This window comes from Alexandromys fortis, unplaced genomic scaffold (genome assembly GCF_014885135.2).
Source record: "Alexandromys fortis isolate MF-2015 unplaced genomic scaffold, M_Fortis_MF-2015_v1.1 scaffold_3, whole genome shotgun sequence".
In the NCBI taxonomy this organism is placed as follows: domain Eukaryota; kingdom Metazoa; phylum Chordata; class Mammalia; order Rodentia; family Cricetidae; genus Alexandromys; species Alexandromys fortis.
The window spans coordinates 29868434-29885688 of record NW_026067909.1 but is presented as its reverse complement, the minus strand read 5'-3'; the positions used below and the strand labels follow the sequence as shown (position 1 = coordinate 29885688).

The 17255-nt window shown below is 49.0% G+C and overlaps 1 protein-coding gene across 1 annotated transcript in view; it reads right to left on the bottom strand.

Moving 5' to 3' along the window:
* Positions 1–11771: 11771 nt before the first annotated feature.
* Col4a1 (collagen type IV alpha 1 chain) overlaps positions 11772–17255 on the bottom strand; it is a 114721-nt gene continuing 109237 nt past the window's right edge. The window contains exons 50-52 of the mRNA XM_050137126.1: positions 16051–16165; positions 14836–15008; positions 11772–13193 (exon numbers count right to left, since the gene is read on the bottom strand). Coding sequence (XP_049993083.1) covers positions 13112–13193; positions 14836–15008; positions 16051–16165 — 370 coding nt within the window. The 3' untranslated portion in view covers positions 11772–13111. The remainder of the gene's footprint in view (positions 13194–14835; positions 15009–16050; positions 16166–17255) is intronic.

Below are 17255 nucleotides of genomic sequence, written 5' to 3'. Positions count from 1 at the left end.
GAGGCCACACAGGTGATGACATCACTAAAGTAGAACCAAGGCACAGGATCTGGTGTTTGTTTCTCTGCAGCTGTCTGCTGCATGAACACTCTGGAAAGGGCTTAGCAGGTTTAGAGGTCCTTTGTATACAGGGATTTCCCTTGGTGTGAGGCACCTAACGGAATCAAGAATACAGGGACTACAAACGGTAAGCTGTGAGCCAGACTCCGTGTTTCTAAGTCAAGTGGCCACTTGTGTGGACAGTTGCTGGCTGACCATGTTTGACCTGTGTCACCCACAGCTCCTGAATACGACCTGATAAGGCATGACAGACTCTGCAGAATTTCCTGGAACACCACTACTGCCCACTGGCCTATTTATGGAATTATTTTGCCGTGAGGAAGGTTAGTTTTCCTGGGACATGATGTCACAGGAGCCATCGGGATCACCTAGCAACGGAACACAGCAACATGTCCAGCTATTTATAACCAGCTGGCTGGCTGCGCCAAGAGGTACGCACTTAGATCCACCAGAGAGCGCGGGGTCATTTGATTCTTCTGGAAGCCATAGCTGCTTCTAGAGTTGACAGAGGGTGAGGGAGCCCAGACTCTCAGCCGTAGTGCTTGTTCCTAAGCACGCTCCATAGAACCCCCAGTTTGCTCACAACACGGTAGAGCACTGCTGCCCAGAAACCAACTCATTCAGAACCAACTCAGGCAAGCTGGGCGCAAAGACAGTGCTGGGGACGGGCACACTGACACGGAAGCCTGGTGGCCCGAAGTCCATGAGATCCTCCCTTTCCTCCAGCCATCCCAGGACCACTGTCCTAGGCAGGTGACTGAAATCTCAGGGCCTGAGAAAGGAGCCCAGCATCTCAAGGATAATTCCGGGTAGAGAAACGCCACCTTCGGGTAGCCCGAGGCCCACCTCCTGCCTGCTACAAGCATTCGCTTCTTCCTGCTGGAGGGGTCCTGGACTTACCATCTCCCTATCTCCACTAAATACAGCCTTTCTTGACCCCAGGAAACTGAGTTTCTATGTAATATGTCTTTCATCTGTCATGAGTCTGAACTCTTGGGGGCCTCAGCTGGTGACATTGTTTTGTGAACAATCAAAGAAAACGAAACCTTCTGGACACAAAGTATCACTGGCAGATGTAGGGCCACGGGGGCCGGCCTAAGGGCTATAATCTGCCTTTAAATCAGTTTAAATCAGCCTCCTCCACTTCTACCACCACAGCCACAAGCAGCTCTCAAAACCAGGCCCTCCCTACACGATGGCCTGTATCCTCTTAAACTTCAACCCAAATGAACTCTCCTGTTGCTTCTTTGGGGTACTTTATCATAGCCATGAGGAAAGACTGGCCTCTCAGACCACTGAGTCGTCCTAATGCTCTACAGTGAGGACAAGGGTAACCACTGCAGACATAAGTCCCTGCCGAGGCCGAGCAGCATGTGTGTGACAGAGAAAGCTGTCAATACGCAATTACAATGATTTCAGATATGAAATGTCATGCGTGCTTCCTAACAGTACCCCAGCTCATCTCGGCTAATGCACTGACTGCACATCATACCAGGGTAGTGCCATTCCATTGAAGACCATTGTCTTTATGATGCTACTAAGTATGAACTGAACTTCATACATTCATTGTCTGGTGTTCACATGTGGAAGCTATGGTCAATGTTACATGTTCCACTGTGTATAAACATGTGGAAGCCTGCGATCAGTGTCAGACATCTTCCTTTAGAGGTCTCTGTCTACTTGCTTGTTTATTTATTTAGTTAGTTAGTTAGTTAGTTAGTTAGTGAGCAGGGTCTTGCTCTACAAACCAGGCTGGCCTCAAACTCCCAGGGATCGCTCTGCCTCCTGCATGCCAGAATTAAAAGTGTTCACCACCACAATGAATCCACCACCTCCCTGAACCCAGAACTCATTGATTGGCTGGAATGGCTGGCCAGGGAACCCCACAGATCTGCCTGTCTCGAGTTGACTAGTACTAGGGTGACAGATGTGAGCTGACACACTCTGGGAATCCAAACTTCAGACCTCACTCTTACACAGCACTTGGAGTCAACGAGCCATCTCCTCACCCTCTGCACACACTTCTAAGAATAGCTCCTGACCCTTCAGAGAACTGCCCATGGAGTCACTTCAGAGAACTGCCCATGGAGTCAGCGTGTAAAGCAAAAGCAAGGACAGTGAGGAGAGAGACAGTGCCAAGGCCATCGTACTCACCCTGTGTCTTCTCCTTCTCCTCTTACGGACACAGATCCTCCGTGCCTGAGTTTCAGAGAAGACCAAGGTAAACAAGAAAGATCTCTCTCCCTTGGACTGTGCAATCTGAGCTGTGCCTTGCACCTGCCAAGATGTTCTGGGTCTTCAGAATTCTGTGAATAAATTTCCCAGAACTCCCTACTGCCAGGTCCTCCACTCTGGACAACCTGCCGTCCCTTATCCGCACAGACCCACATCTCCCAGCTTAGCTGAGCTAGACCTCCATACCCCAGAGGAGCCCCTCATGCTGAGGGCAAGCATGGAAGAATGGGACTGGAGCTCACCTTCCTCCCCTAGCGTTAGCAACACCCGGGTCTCCAGGTACCCATCAGCTGTGGGAATGCAGTAGCCCTCTGATGTCCTCCAGCTCCACACACCTCCACAAGGGAAATTTGGGATGGGTGCAGGGTGGTACATGAGCAGAGCCTGACCCAGTGCTGGGAATGTCACACCCCTAGGAACAAGGGAGCTGGTAAAACACTCAGCCAGTAAAGTGCTTACTTTGGAAACATGAGGACTTGAGTTCTGATCCCCAGAACCCAAGTAAAAAACTGGGCATGGTGGCACAAATACATACATATACCACACTCTCACACATATACACACTCCACACTCACACATACATAACACATATACACACACACCACACATACACACACACCACACTCACACATACACACCACATATACACATACCCCACACTCACACATAGACACTGAGCATACACCCACCAAACACACGCACTCCACTCATGCATACACACCACACACATACTCACAGATGCATGTACATACACACCACAAACTCACATGCACATGCATGCAGACACACCAAACACACACGCATACCACACACATGCACACAAATGCATGCACACAAACCCATACGCACATCACAATAGTCACATGCATGCACAACATACCACACATGCATGCATGTATGCATCCACACACCACACACTCATGTACACACACACACACACACACACTGTCCACAGAATCTGAATCTGAAGAGGTTTCTCAGCCTCTGGTATGGCAAGCACCTTCCCCTGTAACCTGAAATTCTCTGGGGACGCCACATCTGTGCTGATGGCCAGCAGGCTGAATGACTGATAGGACCTTGTGGATGACTGTGGAGAATCACAGTGCTGCAAGCCAAGACCCAAACTCTCCCAGGCTCTCCTCAGTCCCCTTATGATCCACTCATACCAACCTGATGTCTGATCTAATGTCCAGCATCCCTGGGGCGATTCGGTGAATCTTCCAGATGGTATTTAGCAAACTCTCAGCTTCCCTGACCCCAGAGCTAAGAATATGATCAGATTTGATCTGATACCATCGTCAGCAGAGGTCCCTGCCTGCTGTAACCCCCTGCCAGATGTCCCCACCAGCATTTGTAAATGATTTATTTATGGCTTTGTTCTGTTCTGTGACCACTGAAGTCCCCAGTTCACAGAACCTGAGAAACTGAACCCAGCTGCTGGATCATCTTATGCCCTTTGCACCGAGAGCTGTGTTTGCCATAAACACTTCCTCTAAGAAGCTGGGCCTCTAGGTACTGTGGACTGGGGCCTCAGGCCCTAACTCCCTCTTCTTTCTCCCCTGGGGAAAGGGTTCCCGAGCAGAGGTGGGGTAACGACAGGGGTCCCACCCAAGCTGTTGCAACTCTCTCCGGAGCACGCCACACTGCAAGCTTCTTTCCCCTCCAGATTTTACCTCTTACAAACACGTCTTTAGGGAAGCAAGCCCCACACTGCTGCCTTGACTTCTCTCTAGTACTGCCCACTTCTCACCTCCACACAAGGCCAGGCTAAGTCATCCTGAGCCTCCAAAGCTGTGTTGGATGAAAGAGCTGTTGCAGTGACAGGATGTTGCAAGGCCCAGGGCTTGGTTTTGGCTTTTTATGTGTGACTGATTTTTTTCCCAGCATAATATTTTTATTGATTATTTGGGAATTTCACATAGCACACCCTGAGTCCATTCACTTCCCCTTCTTCTCAGGTCCGGCCCCCTCTCTTTTGATCTCCCCCAAAGAAATAGAAGAAGAAAAAAAAGTCTAGTCCATTCCACCCCTGGGAAAAGAGAGAGAGAGAGAGAGAGAGAGAGAGAGAGAGAGAGAGAGAGAGAGAGAGAGAGAGGAGAGAGAGAGAGAGAGAAAGGGAGAAAGCCGTTGGGGGGGGGACTATTAAAAGTCGTGATAAGGATCCAGAGGTGCAGCTCTTCACAGTTGAAGGTCTCTGGCATGGGTGAGGGTAGGAAAGGACTCACCCTTCAAGGAGCTGCCACAGGGAGTTTGACCATGCTCCGGTGAGGCTTGAAGTTACTAAGGCAGCAAAACAGCCTTAAGAGGCAGAAACAAACCCACAGCAGTAGAGCTACCTCAGCCTAGTCCTGTTTACCTACTGCGGGTTCCCGTGTTCTCCCTGCGCTTTCAGTTCCCTCTGGTTCTCAAGTCTCTTCCCTTCCTAGGAAGTTCTACTAAAGAGCACAGATCTGACCACAACTGTGCTTCCTAATGGGCTCCATAAACCGGACAATGTGCCAGCCTACAACCAAGGCCTTCTGCCTGGGTGGAGCGCGACACCAAGTGGACAAGGGCGTCACCTACAGATGGTTCTGGAAAATACCACCGCTGCCTTCAAACCCAGAGGCAGCCTCACTGTGGGGTGTGGCGACCACTTAGCGCCTGCCTCAAGTTCCCAGCCGCATCCGCGTCCGCAACCTGACTGGTCCCCGCAGGGCGCCCAGGTACACGCTGTGCCAACTGCGGCAAGCCAAGGGAACCGCTTGGGAAAAAGGAAGACAGGTCTGCACGCCTCCGCGGGGAGCTGATGATCAGAAGGAACCGAATTTCCTAAAGTCACCCCCAACCCCGCTCAGACTAGCAGTCTATAAAAGGAACTTCCTGGTGGCGGGAGTGTGACTCAGTTTCCCGGTGACTCAGCGCCACGAGTGTGCCGTGGTGCGGGTGTGCACGGCTATTCCGGGTGAGGCGGTGGATCGGCCTCACGGCCCGTGCAGCTCAGGAAGCTCAAGTGGGGTGTGAGAGGAAGCGCTCCCCACGCAGGGGCTGCGGGGAGGTGACTCAGCTGAGACGCAACGCGTGGGGCTGCAGCACCGCTCCTCCGTGAGCCCCTACGCAAATGTGCGCAGGCCACTGGGGCCCTGCGCGCGCGAGCAGTTGTCCCTGTATGCCCCTGCGCTAGCAAGTGCTCACAGGCCTCTTGATGACCAGCTCACATGCACTTCCCAACATCCTGCGGCAGGGCACGTGGGTGCGGGAGACTTTGTCCCCAGAACACGCTCCAGGCTCAGGTGCACACAGGTAACCAATTCCCCACACCCTAGAGTCCCGCTCTTTTCAGACAAGGTGTGTTTCTGCATCCTTGGATTTTGGAGGCACACTCTACAAACCTAGCTAACTCAACTGTTCTGTTCCTGGGCTGTGGTTGCAACTTACAAGTTCAGAGAGTCCAGAGGACAGTGGTCTCTCCGTCTGAGGGCCAGCAAGGAGCTGGTAAGAGCTGTGAGTGCACATGGGGTTGGGAGGGAAACGAGTAAGGTGCCTCCTGCCCTCCACCCTAAAGAGCTTTGACTAACGTGCACATACGTGGAGGTTTAAGGGCAACCCAGAGAAGGTTTCCCACAGCCTTCGAGTCTGAACCTTTCGACACTCCGAATGGAGCTGCCTAGTAACAGACAGCCAGGACTGTTTTCCATTGCTATTCAGAGTCGAAAGAGCCTGCCACACTGCCAGAAGCAGAAATTTAGTGTAAGCAACACCACCACCAACGCTACATAGATAGGGAAAAAATTCATTTTCTAGAAGTTATGTAGGATGGGGAGGAATTTTCCTCCTAATGTATGTAAAAATATCTTTGCCATGATGGTGGTGACTCACTATGATTTTTAGGAAGAAAGGGAAGGGAACTTGAGATACCTAAGTTCACTGAAAAGTGGAGATCTTTAATGTATAATCATTTAACAGTCTGTATATATGGCCTGAATCCATGTGACCCTAAATCTGTACGGAAGGGCTGGGTGGGTTTTACTACTGTATAAACTGAATGGACACAGAACAAACATTGGACTGACTGGTAACCTCGCGTAATTGTCTTCCCTGAAGCCAACATCAGAAAGACACAGAATAGCCCCCAAATGCAGCTAAGATGGCCGTGAGAAGGAGGACAAGGACCTCGGAGGTATCACCTGTAGGTCTCAGATCTGGAGTTGCTAAGGCTGAAGACAGCAAAGTCCCCAAACTGAAAAGTCACTTTGGGTGGGGGCAATCCTAAATGGAAGAAAATGAACAGCTTTGCATTGTGGGAATTGCAGCAGCGTGTCACTGAGTACAAGTGAGGTCCACAATGGAATCCTATTCAAAGCAATTTTGATAAACCTGCCTGTAAAAAAAAAAATGCAGAAAAAGAGTCTGGGGCTGGTGTGGAGGAAACGCTGCTGTGTGCACAGCCTGTGATCTCGGGTTAATCTCATCCCTCATTTCCTCCTGATGGTAACACTGTGAAGTAGGCAAGTGTTGGATTTCATTTCCAACGCTGCCGTCAGACCCATCCCTTCCTGTTGTGTAACTGGATGTTGAGTTCTGACCTGATTTCCACCCCTGACAAGTTGTAAGCTTGTTCTACAATGGCTTGATTTTTCACGGAACGTTGCGAAGGGCAGGGTGTTATTCATCCCCACGCTTCCTTGTACCTGGGGCCCGGTCAGCGTGTGGAATATAAATGAGGAAGGAGCAGACGGAGGTAAGAGATAGGTAAGAGAGTGATGGGTGGACGGAGGTGTGTGTGTCGGGGGGTAAATAATAGAAAGAAGCGTGGGCCAGAGGATGCACGGGTGAGCGGATGAATGGGTAGATGGCGAAGGCTGGGTGAGGAGGTGGGTATTTAATAGACAGCAGAGGAAGCAGATGGAGGCAAAGAGTGGAGGGATGATAGATGAGGGAACACGGGCTGATTCGTCTTCCTGTAAATTCCTCCTGCCTTGTGGTTTTGGTTTGGAAAAACGTCAAATAAAAGCGACCCAAATCGTGCAGCTCTCTAGCCTCTTTTATAATTTGTGTGTGAAGGGGTCAGAATCTATTTTCTCATCATGCTGGCGATGGGACACAGGGCCCCACCCCTGCCAGGCAAGTGCACTGCTTCAGGGCCGCACCCCCAACACCCAAGACATCAGTCTGGTTCCCTGAGCACAACACAGCGGCCTTTGGAGTCAGGCAGAGGATGAACAGGGGAAGTTCAAGGATTTGAGGGGGACTAGCAGGAGGTAATTGCATCACAGAAGGAATCAATGTTCGTGTGACGGAGTGATTCTGCTGGTACTCAAGGAATCGGCCCAACGCTTGAATCTCCCTGTCTCACCCTGTGCCTTGTCCCTCTCACGTGTGAGTCCACCATGCTGCCTTCGATCACGTGAAGACTAAGCAGAGCCCCTCGACAGAGCCCAGCACACGAGGCTTCCAAAACTGTGGTAGAGTAAATTTTCCTTTAGGGCAGCTGTCACAGGGCAGACCTGGACAGAACCGGCAAAAAATGACCGGGCATTAGCACCACACGCCCCACAGGTAAAGTAGAACTTGCAGCCTGGCACCTGCCCCAGCAACTGGACTCCCATAGCCAAAAGCTGAAATACTTTTACACAGAAGAAAGGCACAAATCCAGAGATGCAAGAAGCTCAGAGACCGGAATCCTCACCAAGGTGTAATGAAATTAATTGTCTGAAAATTAAATAGTGGCAGTGAGGACCATTACAAAAAGCCAGAGAGTCATACAGTCCTCTGGGAGTGAGGACCAGGAGGAAGGGAAGAAAATGACAGTGGGGGGCTACTGGGAGAAATGAGGACCCAGAATTCTGTCTTTTGGGAAAGACACAATACACATTTTCAGCTAACGGGAAACCAGGATCACCCTTCCCGGCAGACCTACTCTGAAGGAGGCTCTCCAGGTATATATGATTGTTCTAGAAATAAACCGTGAATATTAGGAATGAAGGGAGAGACTAGAAATGAGAACTCTCTGGGATAAAATTCTCCCTCAGGTGGGGTGGCCACTCCTGTAATCCCAGTGCTTGAGAGACTGCAGTAGAAGAATTACTGCAGGTTTAAGGCTATTTTCAGTCACCTGTTGAGTTCTGGCCCAGCATGGGGTACATGGTGAGACCCCCCCCCCCCCCGCCTCAAAAGAAGCCATACATACAACTACAAAAACCTATTCTTTACTTCTGTTTAAAAATGCATCAATATCTCAAACAACAGACTATGAGTTAAAACAGCATACCAGAAATGTCAAAAAAAAAAAAAAAGAAAAAGAAAAGAAGAATTAAATCTCAGAGGTGGCAAATAAGAAGTAAACAAAACCTGAGACACAAATCCAAATATAACAATAATTAAACATAAAAGCAGTCTATCACATCAGCTAAGACAAAGATTTCTGGAACAGATTTGGAAAACATGATATAGCCATATGTTGTCTACAAGAATCTCTCTTCAAACACAATTGTGTGGTCAGGATAAAAAGGAAAGAACAGAAAAACCGCCCCAGTAAAACACCGATCCAAAGAAAAGGTGACTGTACCAACATCAAACAAAACAGATTTCCGATAAAAACAATTATGAGACACAAAGCGATGCACGGAGCTATGAGAAACTTCAGCTCAGCAGGGAGACGTGAGACATTGAGCATGCGCGTGCCTAGCGTTAAGCTGGGCCGGAAAGAGTAGGGACCATTCCAACTGCGAGAGAAGATAAACACCCCCACTGGAGAGACATCGTCTCTCCTCTCCAGAGATGGTGCAACCGGAGGATAAAAGACTAGCAAGGCTGTAAAGATGGATTCCAACGGAAATGGATGCAACCTCGCATCCAACACTAATTGGACCCATATCTTCAATCACATGAAACGCGTCACCAAGAAAGAACATACCCTGGGTTTTATCGAGAACTTGCACAAACGTAAAACCATGGAGGTCAGAAGTTGTTTATTCTGTGGTCAGAGTGAAATCATAGTGGAATCAGATATTAAAATAAGAGCTCTCACAGGAGGCCCCGCCAAAACTTGGAAACTAACAACACATTTTCAGATAAACCATAGATCAAAGCAAATGGGCTATTACTTTGGGCTGGATGTAAATGGAACAAGTGAGCAGCAAAACTGAGGAGCGCAGCCTGTCAACACACAAAGAGGGGGTTCGAGCAGCCAAGGTGTATGTTAAAACATGAAGTCTGAAACAGATCATCTGAGCTTCCGGGGAAGAAGCTAGAAAGCGAGCAGAATAATTGCAAAATAAGAACATGAAAGGAAAGAATAAGGACAAGAGAGAAAATTCAAAGAAAAATATTTCAAATCGAGATCCTACTCTGTGACTCAGGCAGGACCTGAGCTTAGCCTCCCTGGGGTTGGGATTAACAAGCATGTGCCACTGTGCCCAGCAAACCAATGAAATTGAAAGCAGAAAAAATCCACAAAACAAAAATTCACTGAAAAAATCAATATTGATACTGACAAAGAAAACATAGAAATGCTATTTTTTAATATTAGTGAATGAATAAAGGCCATCACTGTGGGCTCCACAGACAAGCTGGTGGGGGACGTATAGACACATCACCACAAAGAAAATCTATTAATTCAGGAGGGAAGACTCCAGTGCCATCCAAGATCAACAGAGAGCCTGAACTGTCCTGCAACCATTTGAAACCCAATTCGTCATTGGAAATCTTTCCAAAAAGTCATTTGCAGACACCAGACAGTTTCCTTGGCAAATTCTTCTGAACATTCAAAGATGAAACAGCACCAGCTCTGCTTGATCTCTTCCAGAACACAGAAGAGGAAACCCTGTGCCCCTCATGGTTTGTAGACAGCATTCTCTGATACACAAACAGACCACGGGCCACCCAGATGGCTCAGCAGGGAAAGGGGCTTGTTGGAAACCTGACACCCTGAGTTCAATCCCCAGAACCCACCAGGTGTAAGGCGTGCGTGTGGTACACGTACATACATGCTGGCAAATCACTCACACACATACATTTTATTTTTTTAAAAATTTAAAGCTAAATCAAGACAACCTGGTCTGGAAAGTGGAGTCACGTAGGTGGATGAATCAGGCTAAATAATCACCAAGATACACCAGCATCTCTGGCCAGTTAAATTACAGGTGCAAAATCAACTCAGCAAAGACATCTCTCTAGATGTCTAAGAACCAGATACCCATGAATAGCATAAACTGTGTGCTAACAACACACATGATCTTTTAAAAATTAAACTGATTGTTTCCCATATCTGACAAACATGTCCAAGATCATTCCAATTCTGAGAGTAGATGGTTGGGACAGGAGAGGGGAAGGGGAGAGTCTGAGAATGTCCAAGCATTGTAAGAACCTTGAGGGGTTTGGTCATGTGACTTTGTCACAAGAAGCCTAATTATTTGACAATTCGTCTCCATTCTCCCAGAGGAAAACACAAAGAACACTGCCCATCAGTATGTCAAAAGTGGGCAGAGGACCCAAACCAGACCTCCCTCCCCTCTGCGTCCCTGGTCTATTAATGTGAGCGTTCTGAGCACTGTGTTGGGTTTTCACGGTATGTTATCCTGTTTTATCTTCACGCGATGTTTTCTCGTGATGCTGTTTCTTCCTCACATGTAAAGGTTTCTCATATAGTACCCTGCTCCATCCGTGGTATCTTTTCATGGGAACTGAAAACACATATCTATCCCACATGGACTGTATTTTCAACCCAGTTTAAACTGAAGTTTGTTGGGTGTGGGGACACACGCCTTTAATGCAAGCACTGAGGAAGCTGAGGTAGGTAGTAGGTAGGTCTCTGTGAGTTCAAAGCCAGCCTGATCTACAAAGAAGACCAGAGAGGGAGCCTATGTAGTGAGACACTGTCTCAACAAACAAAATTTCCAAAACTTAAGTCACACACACACACACACACATACCAAAAAAAACCACACTTCTTTTTGTACGAATGTGTGTTGCACGTGTGCACACGTGGAGACTGAACGTCAGCATACAGTATCTTCCCCAGTCCCTCTTATTTTCTGAAACCATCTCTCATGGAATCTGCATCTCCCCCATTCAGTCAGACTGCCCAGAAGCAAGCTCTGAGGATCTGCCCGTCGCAGGCTCCCTGGGGCTGGAATCACTAGCGTGTACCACAACACCTGACTTTTTACACACCTGCTGGAGTCACGTCCCCTGACTGAACCATCTCTCCAGCACAGCTGTCTTGACCACTTCAGATAATTTGAAATCCAAGCTTCTGCTCTAGTTCCCTCTAGGACAGAAACATGCCCACTGCTCTAAGGCCTGGGGGATCCAACCTCAGTGGCAGGTTATGTATTTCAGGTGCTTGCTCAAGTTCTGCTCGCCTTGGCCTAATGGCGTCTGGGCTGGCAGAGCAGTGGGTGGGGGTGAAGCTTTCTCTCCCTTTGCAGTTAATCAGTAAAAATTACCCCTAGTCCAGGACTCTTTGTTTGAACAAATACAAAGTAAAAATGATGTAAGGAACGCAAGCAAAGCTTACAGGTTTATTGGCAGTAGTGTGGTAACTTTTCATGTTTCAGTGGCAGACCTGGCAACAAATTCATAAAAGCTTAATTTTTATACAAATAGTTTTATTACAAATTTGAATTCTTAAGAAATACACATTTAAAGAAATTACACAGAAGGCCTTAGTAGTCTTTTTTTTAAAAAAAACGTTTGGGGGGACTTTTTGTGAAATGTCACTTCAAGCACAGTGGTCCGAGTCTGCCCTCCTGCGACCTGTCCACTCCCTGCCGGAGCTATGGCACAGCTCATGAGAGGCTGGGACGTGGCCTGTGAGTGCTCAGGTGTGGAAGGCTGCCAGGATGCAGGTCTGGGGATGCTGACAAAGGCCTCGGCTGTCTTCACTCTTGAAAGTCACTTGGTCTGTGGTTAGTGTTTGTTTAAAACCCTGAAAACACTGGGTGCAGTGTAAACGTAGTGAGCGCCAAGCACAGGGCTCGTTACCATAGACACCATGTTTATGAGTGGATTTGCCTTTGGCAATAACACCTCTTTGGTTTGGGAGTAAGTGGTTCACATTTGGTGGCCTGGAGTTGGAAACCCTGTGAAGGAACGGCACAGTCTTCGAGAGAGGAAAACGAAGTATGCTTTATTTAACAACGGCTCTACGCTAGAACTTGATCTGCCTAACTGCTGACATCTATATAAATTACTAATACATATATATATATTTATTTTCTGTCTACCTTTGGACCATCTTTATTCCACAGGAAAGCCATGACTTCCACAAAAGCAGCTGCGTAGTACCACACAGGGCGTTAAGTTTGTGTTTGGGGCTGAAAAGATGGAATTCCATATAAAGGGTTGAAGAAACCAGTTTCCTTGACTGCTCTTAGCACAGACCATTAAGGGACCTGATCTGGAAACACACTAGACAGTGGTATGGACAGACACTCACATCTGGGGTTTCAGCATGAAACGGGCTGTGGGCTGTCTGGAGAGCACCGCGTACCCCTAGCACCTTTGGGTTCCTTATGGAGTTCTCACCTCACACATCAGTGCACTAGATTGCAAAAGGCAATTCATCTTTTATTTGATCACGAGTGCCATTTGGTATGTGCCTCTACGGAAAGCTCATTGCTGTCTGTCCTTCTCCTTCAGCAAACAGAAGCCAACGAAGCGGGGTGTGTTAGTTAGGCGGATCCCTATAAGGCACTTTACGGTTTTCATAGTGGACAGTGAGGTACATGGGGTATAATTCTAGGGTTCATTGCTGTTAAAAATAAAACAGGAGGGAGGAGAGGACGAGGAGGGAAGTAGCACCATGTTGTGACGGCGGCAGAGGCGGGCGTCGTTATGTTCTTCTCATGCACACTTGGCAGCGGCTGACGTGCGTGCGAAGCTCCCCTGCCTTCAAGGTGGACGGCGTGGGCTTCCTGCAACACAACGTCAGCATCAAGCCGTGAACCACCAGAAAGGCGGCTGCATTCCTCCGCGCTTCTCCCGAGTCCCGCGATTCCCGAGGGACCCGACACACACCAATCCACACTGATGACAATCAGCAAATCCTATATACCTGAACTCTAGGCAGGCATGCGCTGGGACCCAGCAGTGTGGTTCCACAGCACGACAATGTTTTAGGTATTATCTGCACGTGTGAGCCCACCTGGGCCCGGCTGAGGTCCCCTCTCAGCCTCAGGACCATCCATCCTTTGTACTATCATTAGCTTTTTGTTGTCTCCGGTAGATTCGAGCCTTCCCACGGTACAGAGGAATGTTCTTCTTCCCCACAGTATGTAACCAACAACGAGAGCTCGTTAAATTTTATTGGATAATCGGATAAGTGACAAGCCTGGGATAATTGACTGACAATCAAAATGTGCTCCTAACTCTCGAAGCGTTTGGATACACCTGGCCCGAGGTGAGGCCAAGGATAGGAGACAGCAGCTGAGACTTGTCTTGACCCTAGAAATCCTACCTTACTTTAGTCACTGGAAAGACGAAACCTCTACTATAATTGGTACTAATCAAATTCTACTAAATGTAGTTCACCACATGTAAGAGCATCTTGTCTTGAACTTGAAGGAGCTTAGTCTAGCAAATCCCATTGCAAATTCTAGTTAAAAAGAAAAATCTAATTTTGTTTAAGGAGGCATTTTGGTTCATTATAACTAGGGGGCTAGTTCAAAGCAAAAAATCCCATTTGCAGCTACTAACTTCTAATGAAGCCCTCCCCACCCCCACTCTGAGGTGGAAGGAGCGGAGTCTGTGTTTTATGTCACTGAGCTAGATAGCTTGTGTTTGCTAATGTTGCAGCTGACAATTTCCTGGAAGCCACGGGTTGAGAATATGACATGGGGAGGGTGTTGAGCAAAGAACGGCCTAAACTGGAAGACAATAGCAGAGTTCTTCATGGCTGTCCCCGAAAACAGAGAAGACAGCTGGGCTTGTCCGCAGGAGAGCTGAGCCTCATCTGGGGAGAGCCGGAAGAGGCTGCCTGGCCCCATCAGCCACCTGAATCTGCTCCTGCCGACAGGTGTGACCACTGATGGTGGGGCGTGGCATGCTCCTGACCCTTGGAGGGGGCCCAAATTAACCTCAACAAACCTGGGAGCCCTGGGACTCCTGCTTTCAGATGAATCTTAGAAACAGGAAGACACGGGAAGGGAAAGACATCTCTTCTATTTCGGTAATACTATGTTGAAAGGAGTTTTTATTCATATGCATCTAAGAGTCTTCTGCTGAGTTCCTTAGGACGTACCTCCCACATACGCTGCCCCGGCCATGGAAATGCCACAGAGATGAGTGGCATTGCCCTCCTCACTGGCTACTGAGGACTTCGACTGCTTTTTATAACACTTTAGCACGTTCGTCAACAAAAAGGGCCAACGACCTCTTTTCCTCTCTCAGCTCCCCAACAAAAAGAATCAAGCCTATCACCTTGGCTGACCTCTGAAAACCATATGGGTCATCTGCTCATACAGAACAGCCTCTGGCTGACGGGTCACGGGAAATGAGAAAAGAAAGGGCACCAAGGGACGAGAGCGAGCCCTCCGGCAGAGGATCATTCTGACTTACTTGAACATCTCGCTTCTCTCTATGGTGGCGAGCCAAAAGCTGTAAGCATTCGCGTAGTAATTGCATGTTCCTCGGCCATGGCACTCGATGAACGGGGCGCTTCTAAACTCTTCCAGACAGGACCCGGGGGATGCAAGGGCTTGGCCAGAACCTTCAGCACCAGCGCTGGTGTGCTGAGGGACAAACATAAGGCATGAATGAGCCTGAGGTTTCATCACCCAGAGCTATTCACTATCCCTAGAAAGGAGCCACGGGGTCTCCTCTGTGAAGCTCCGGGTTCCCACACCCACCCCCCAGGCTCACAAACTCTGCGACCGAACAGCTGCTCAGTACTCGGGGTGGTTGGTAATGTGGGCCTGCCAGCGAGGCTGGGGTGCTCAGGCCTCCACACAATCCCAGGGGGAGAAGGGCACCTGGCTTTCTTAGAAAACAACCAGGAAGTCCTTTTCATGTCCCATATGGAGGCAAGGAGGCTAACGAGTGCCAAGTGGTAGGGCCAATGAAGAACTTGGCTCTGCCCGAGGGATTTAAAGTGAATGACCAATATGTCTCTGTGTAGCGTCCTTATCTGAGGTTGGTAAATTCCTACCCGTTTTCTTACCAGGCTCAGGACTTGTGTGCATTTAACAATACTTTCCAGTGTGACAGTAAAGTCAAATGAGCTATAACGAGCTCTCCACACAGGGACCTGTCCCTGTAGTAATTGGCTTTTCAAGAAAAAGAATGTAAGGGCTCAACTTTATCTGAACACAGGCAGGAGCGCCTCACTGCCGGGTGCATTCTGGGTATTAACCTGGTAGGAGAGTGAGCCTCGCTGCCAGGGTGCATTCTGGGTATTAACCTGGGAGGATAGCGGTGTGAACCTGACACCCAGGGTGCATCCTAGAAGGATCGTCCTCCTGGCCACTGCCTTGGCTGAAGCAGCCTGAGCTCCCAGGCCACACCCATGTTTCCTCCCCTCTCAGTTCCTCTGCTCTCAAGCTCCCGAGTGTTAACAAGGCTTCGAGTTCCAGCCACAAGTCTACAGAGCCTCCACACTCCACCCACATAGCGGAGCGGGGAGCCCTGGAGACACTGTGGACCCCAGGAGCAAGCAACAAGCCAGGCTCCAAGTTATGCCCAACAGTGGATGGTCTAGGAAACTTGGAGGCCACAGGAGAAAGAACAGGCATTAATGGGAGCCCTTCTGAGGAAATGAAGCCTCCGGACACTCACCATGACGAAGGAATAGCCAATCCACAGTGAGGACCAACCGTTGGGGCACTGCGGGATCTGGATGGTTTGACTGTGCACCGCCATCACCATGGCGGGTGCTTCGCACACTGCACACCTGGAAGGGAGCAAGCAGCATTCAGCTTGGACGGGACCTGGGGATGCCCACCTCTCACCCCCTCCACCCCCTGGCTCAACTCTAAGTGAAAAATGTGGCCAAAGATGAGACTCCAGTTTGGGGCCTCCTTGTTGGTTGTAGAAGCTCGCCTCTGTTCTAAAACATTCAATTCGAAAACAGTTACTTTTTAACCACCTACTCTATGAGAGGAAAAGATGGGAAGGCCAGGTCCTAAAAGTAGGCAGAGGCCCCTCCTCAAGACGAGGATCCTCCTGTGCCAGGCTGTACCCCGGTGCAAAATGAAACCGGTCAGGGTACCCAGTGTTCTAAAGCTCGCCCAAGTAAGGAAGCACCGGATGGTGGGGGAGTGCAGCGTTTAAAAACACCGACAGCAGCAGCGAAATAATGGCATTCCATCACAGAATGAAGAGAGTGTTAGCCACGCTGCTAAATGAGTACAAACGCGTGAATAATTACAGCAAGCTCTGCATACAGATGGACGGGGAGTGGGCGGGCGGCTGGATTAGTCATCCGGTTTCTGGGGGGGGGGGTGCGCACGTGCGTGCACACACTTTCTATGCTTTCTACTTTATTCACACAAATGCAGATGAATTAAGAGGTTCCATTAAACACCAGCCACTGAAAATGTAATCACCTAGGCCATCTGCTGCCATCTGCCTATCAGGCATGGGAAATAGGGCAGCTTGAAGCAGCGCCCTCCTCCCTAGGCTGTCAGTGGCCTCGTCCCCCCTGCGTTTATGAAGAAACTCGCAGCCCAGGCCACCTGTGGTTTCCCTCGCTCTCTGACCATTGGTCCTTCCACTCCAGTGGTCAGACTGTGGCTCTAAGCCAGCCCTGTCTGAAGAAAGTCAGAGAAACTACTGAGAAACTGTGGTCAATAGGATAAGGACAGCAGCCATCACCTTTTTGGCTCAAAACTCAAAAGCAAAGATTTGTATTGGTGTTTCTAAAATTGCTGGGGTTGGGGACCTTCCCGTGGGAAAGAGGGAACCTGGAAGTCCTGAGACATGGCTGGAAACCATCAAAGTAATTCCCGGCCCTGAAGAAGAGGGCCATGTCATTACAGTAA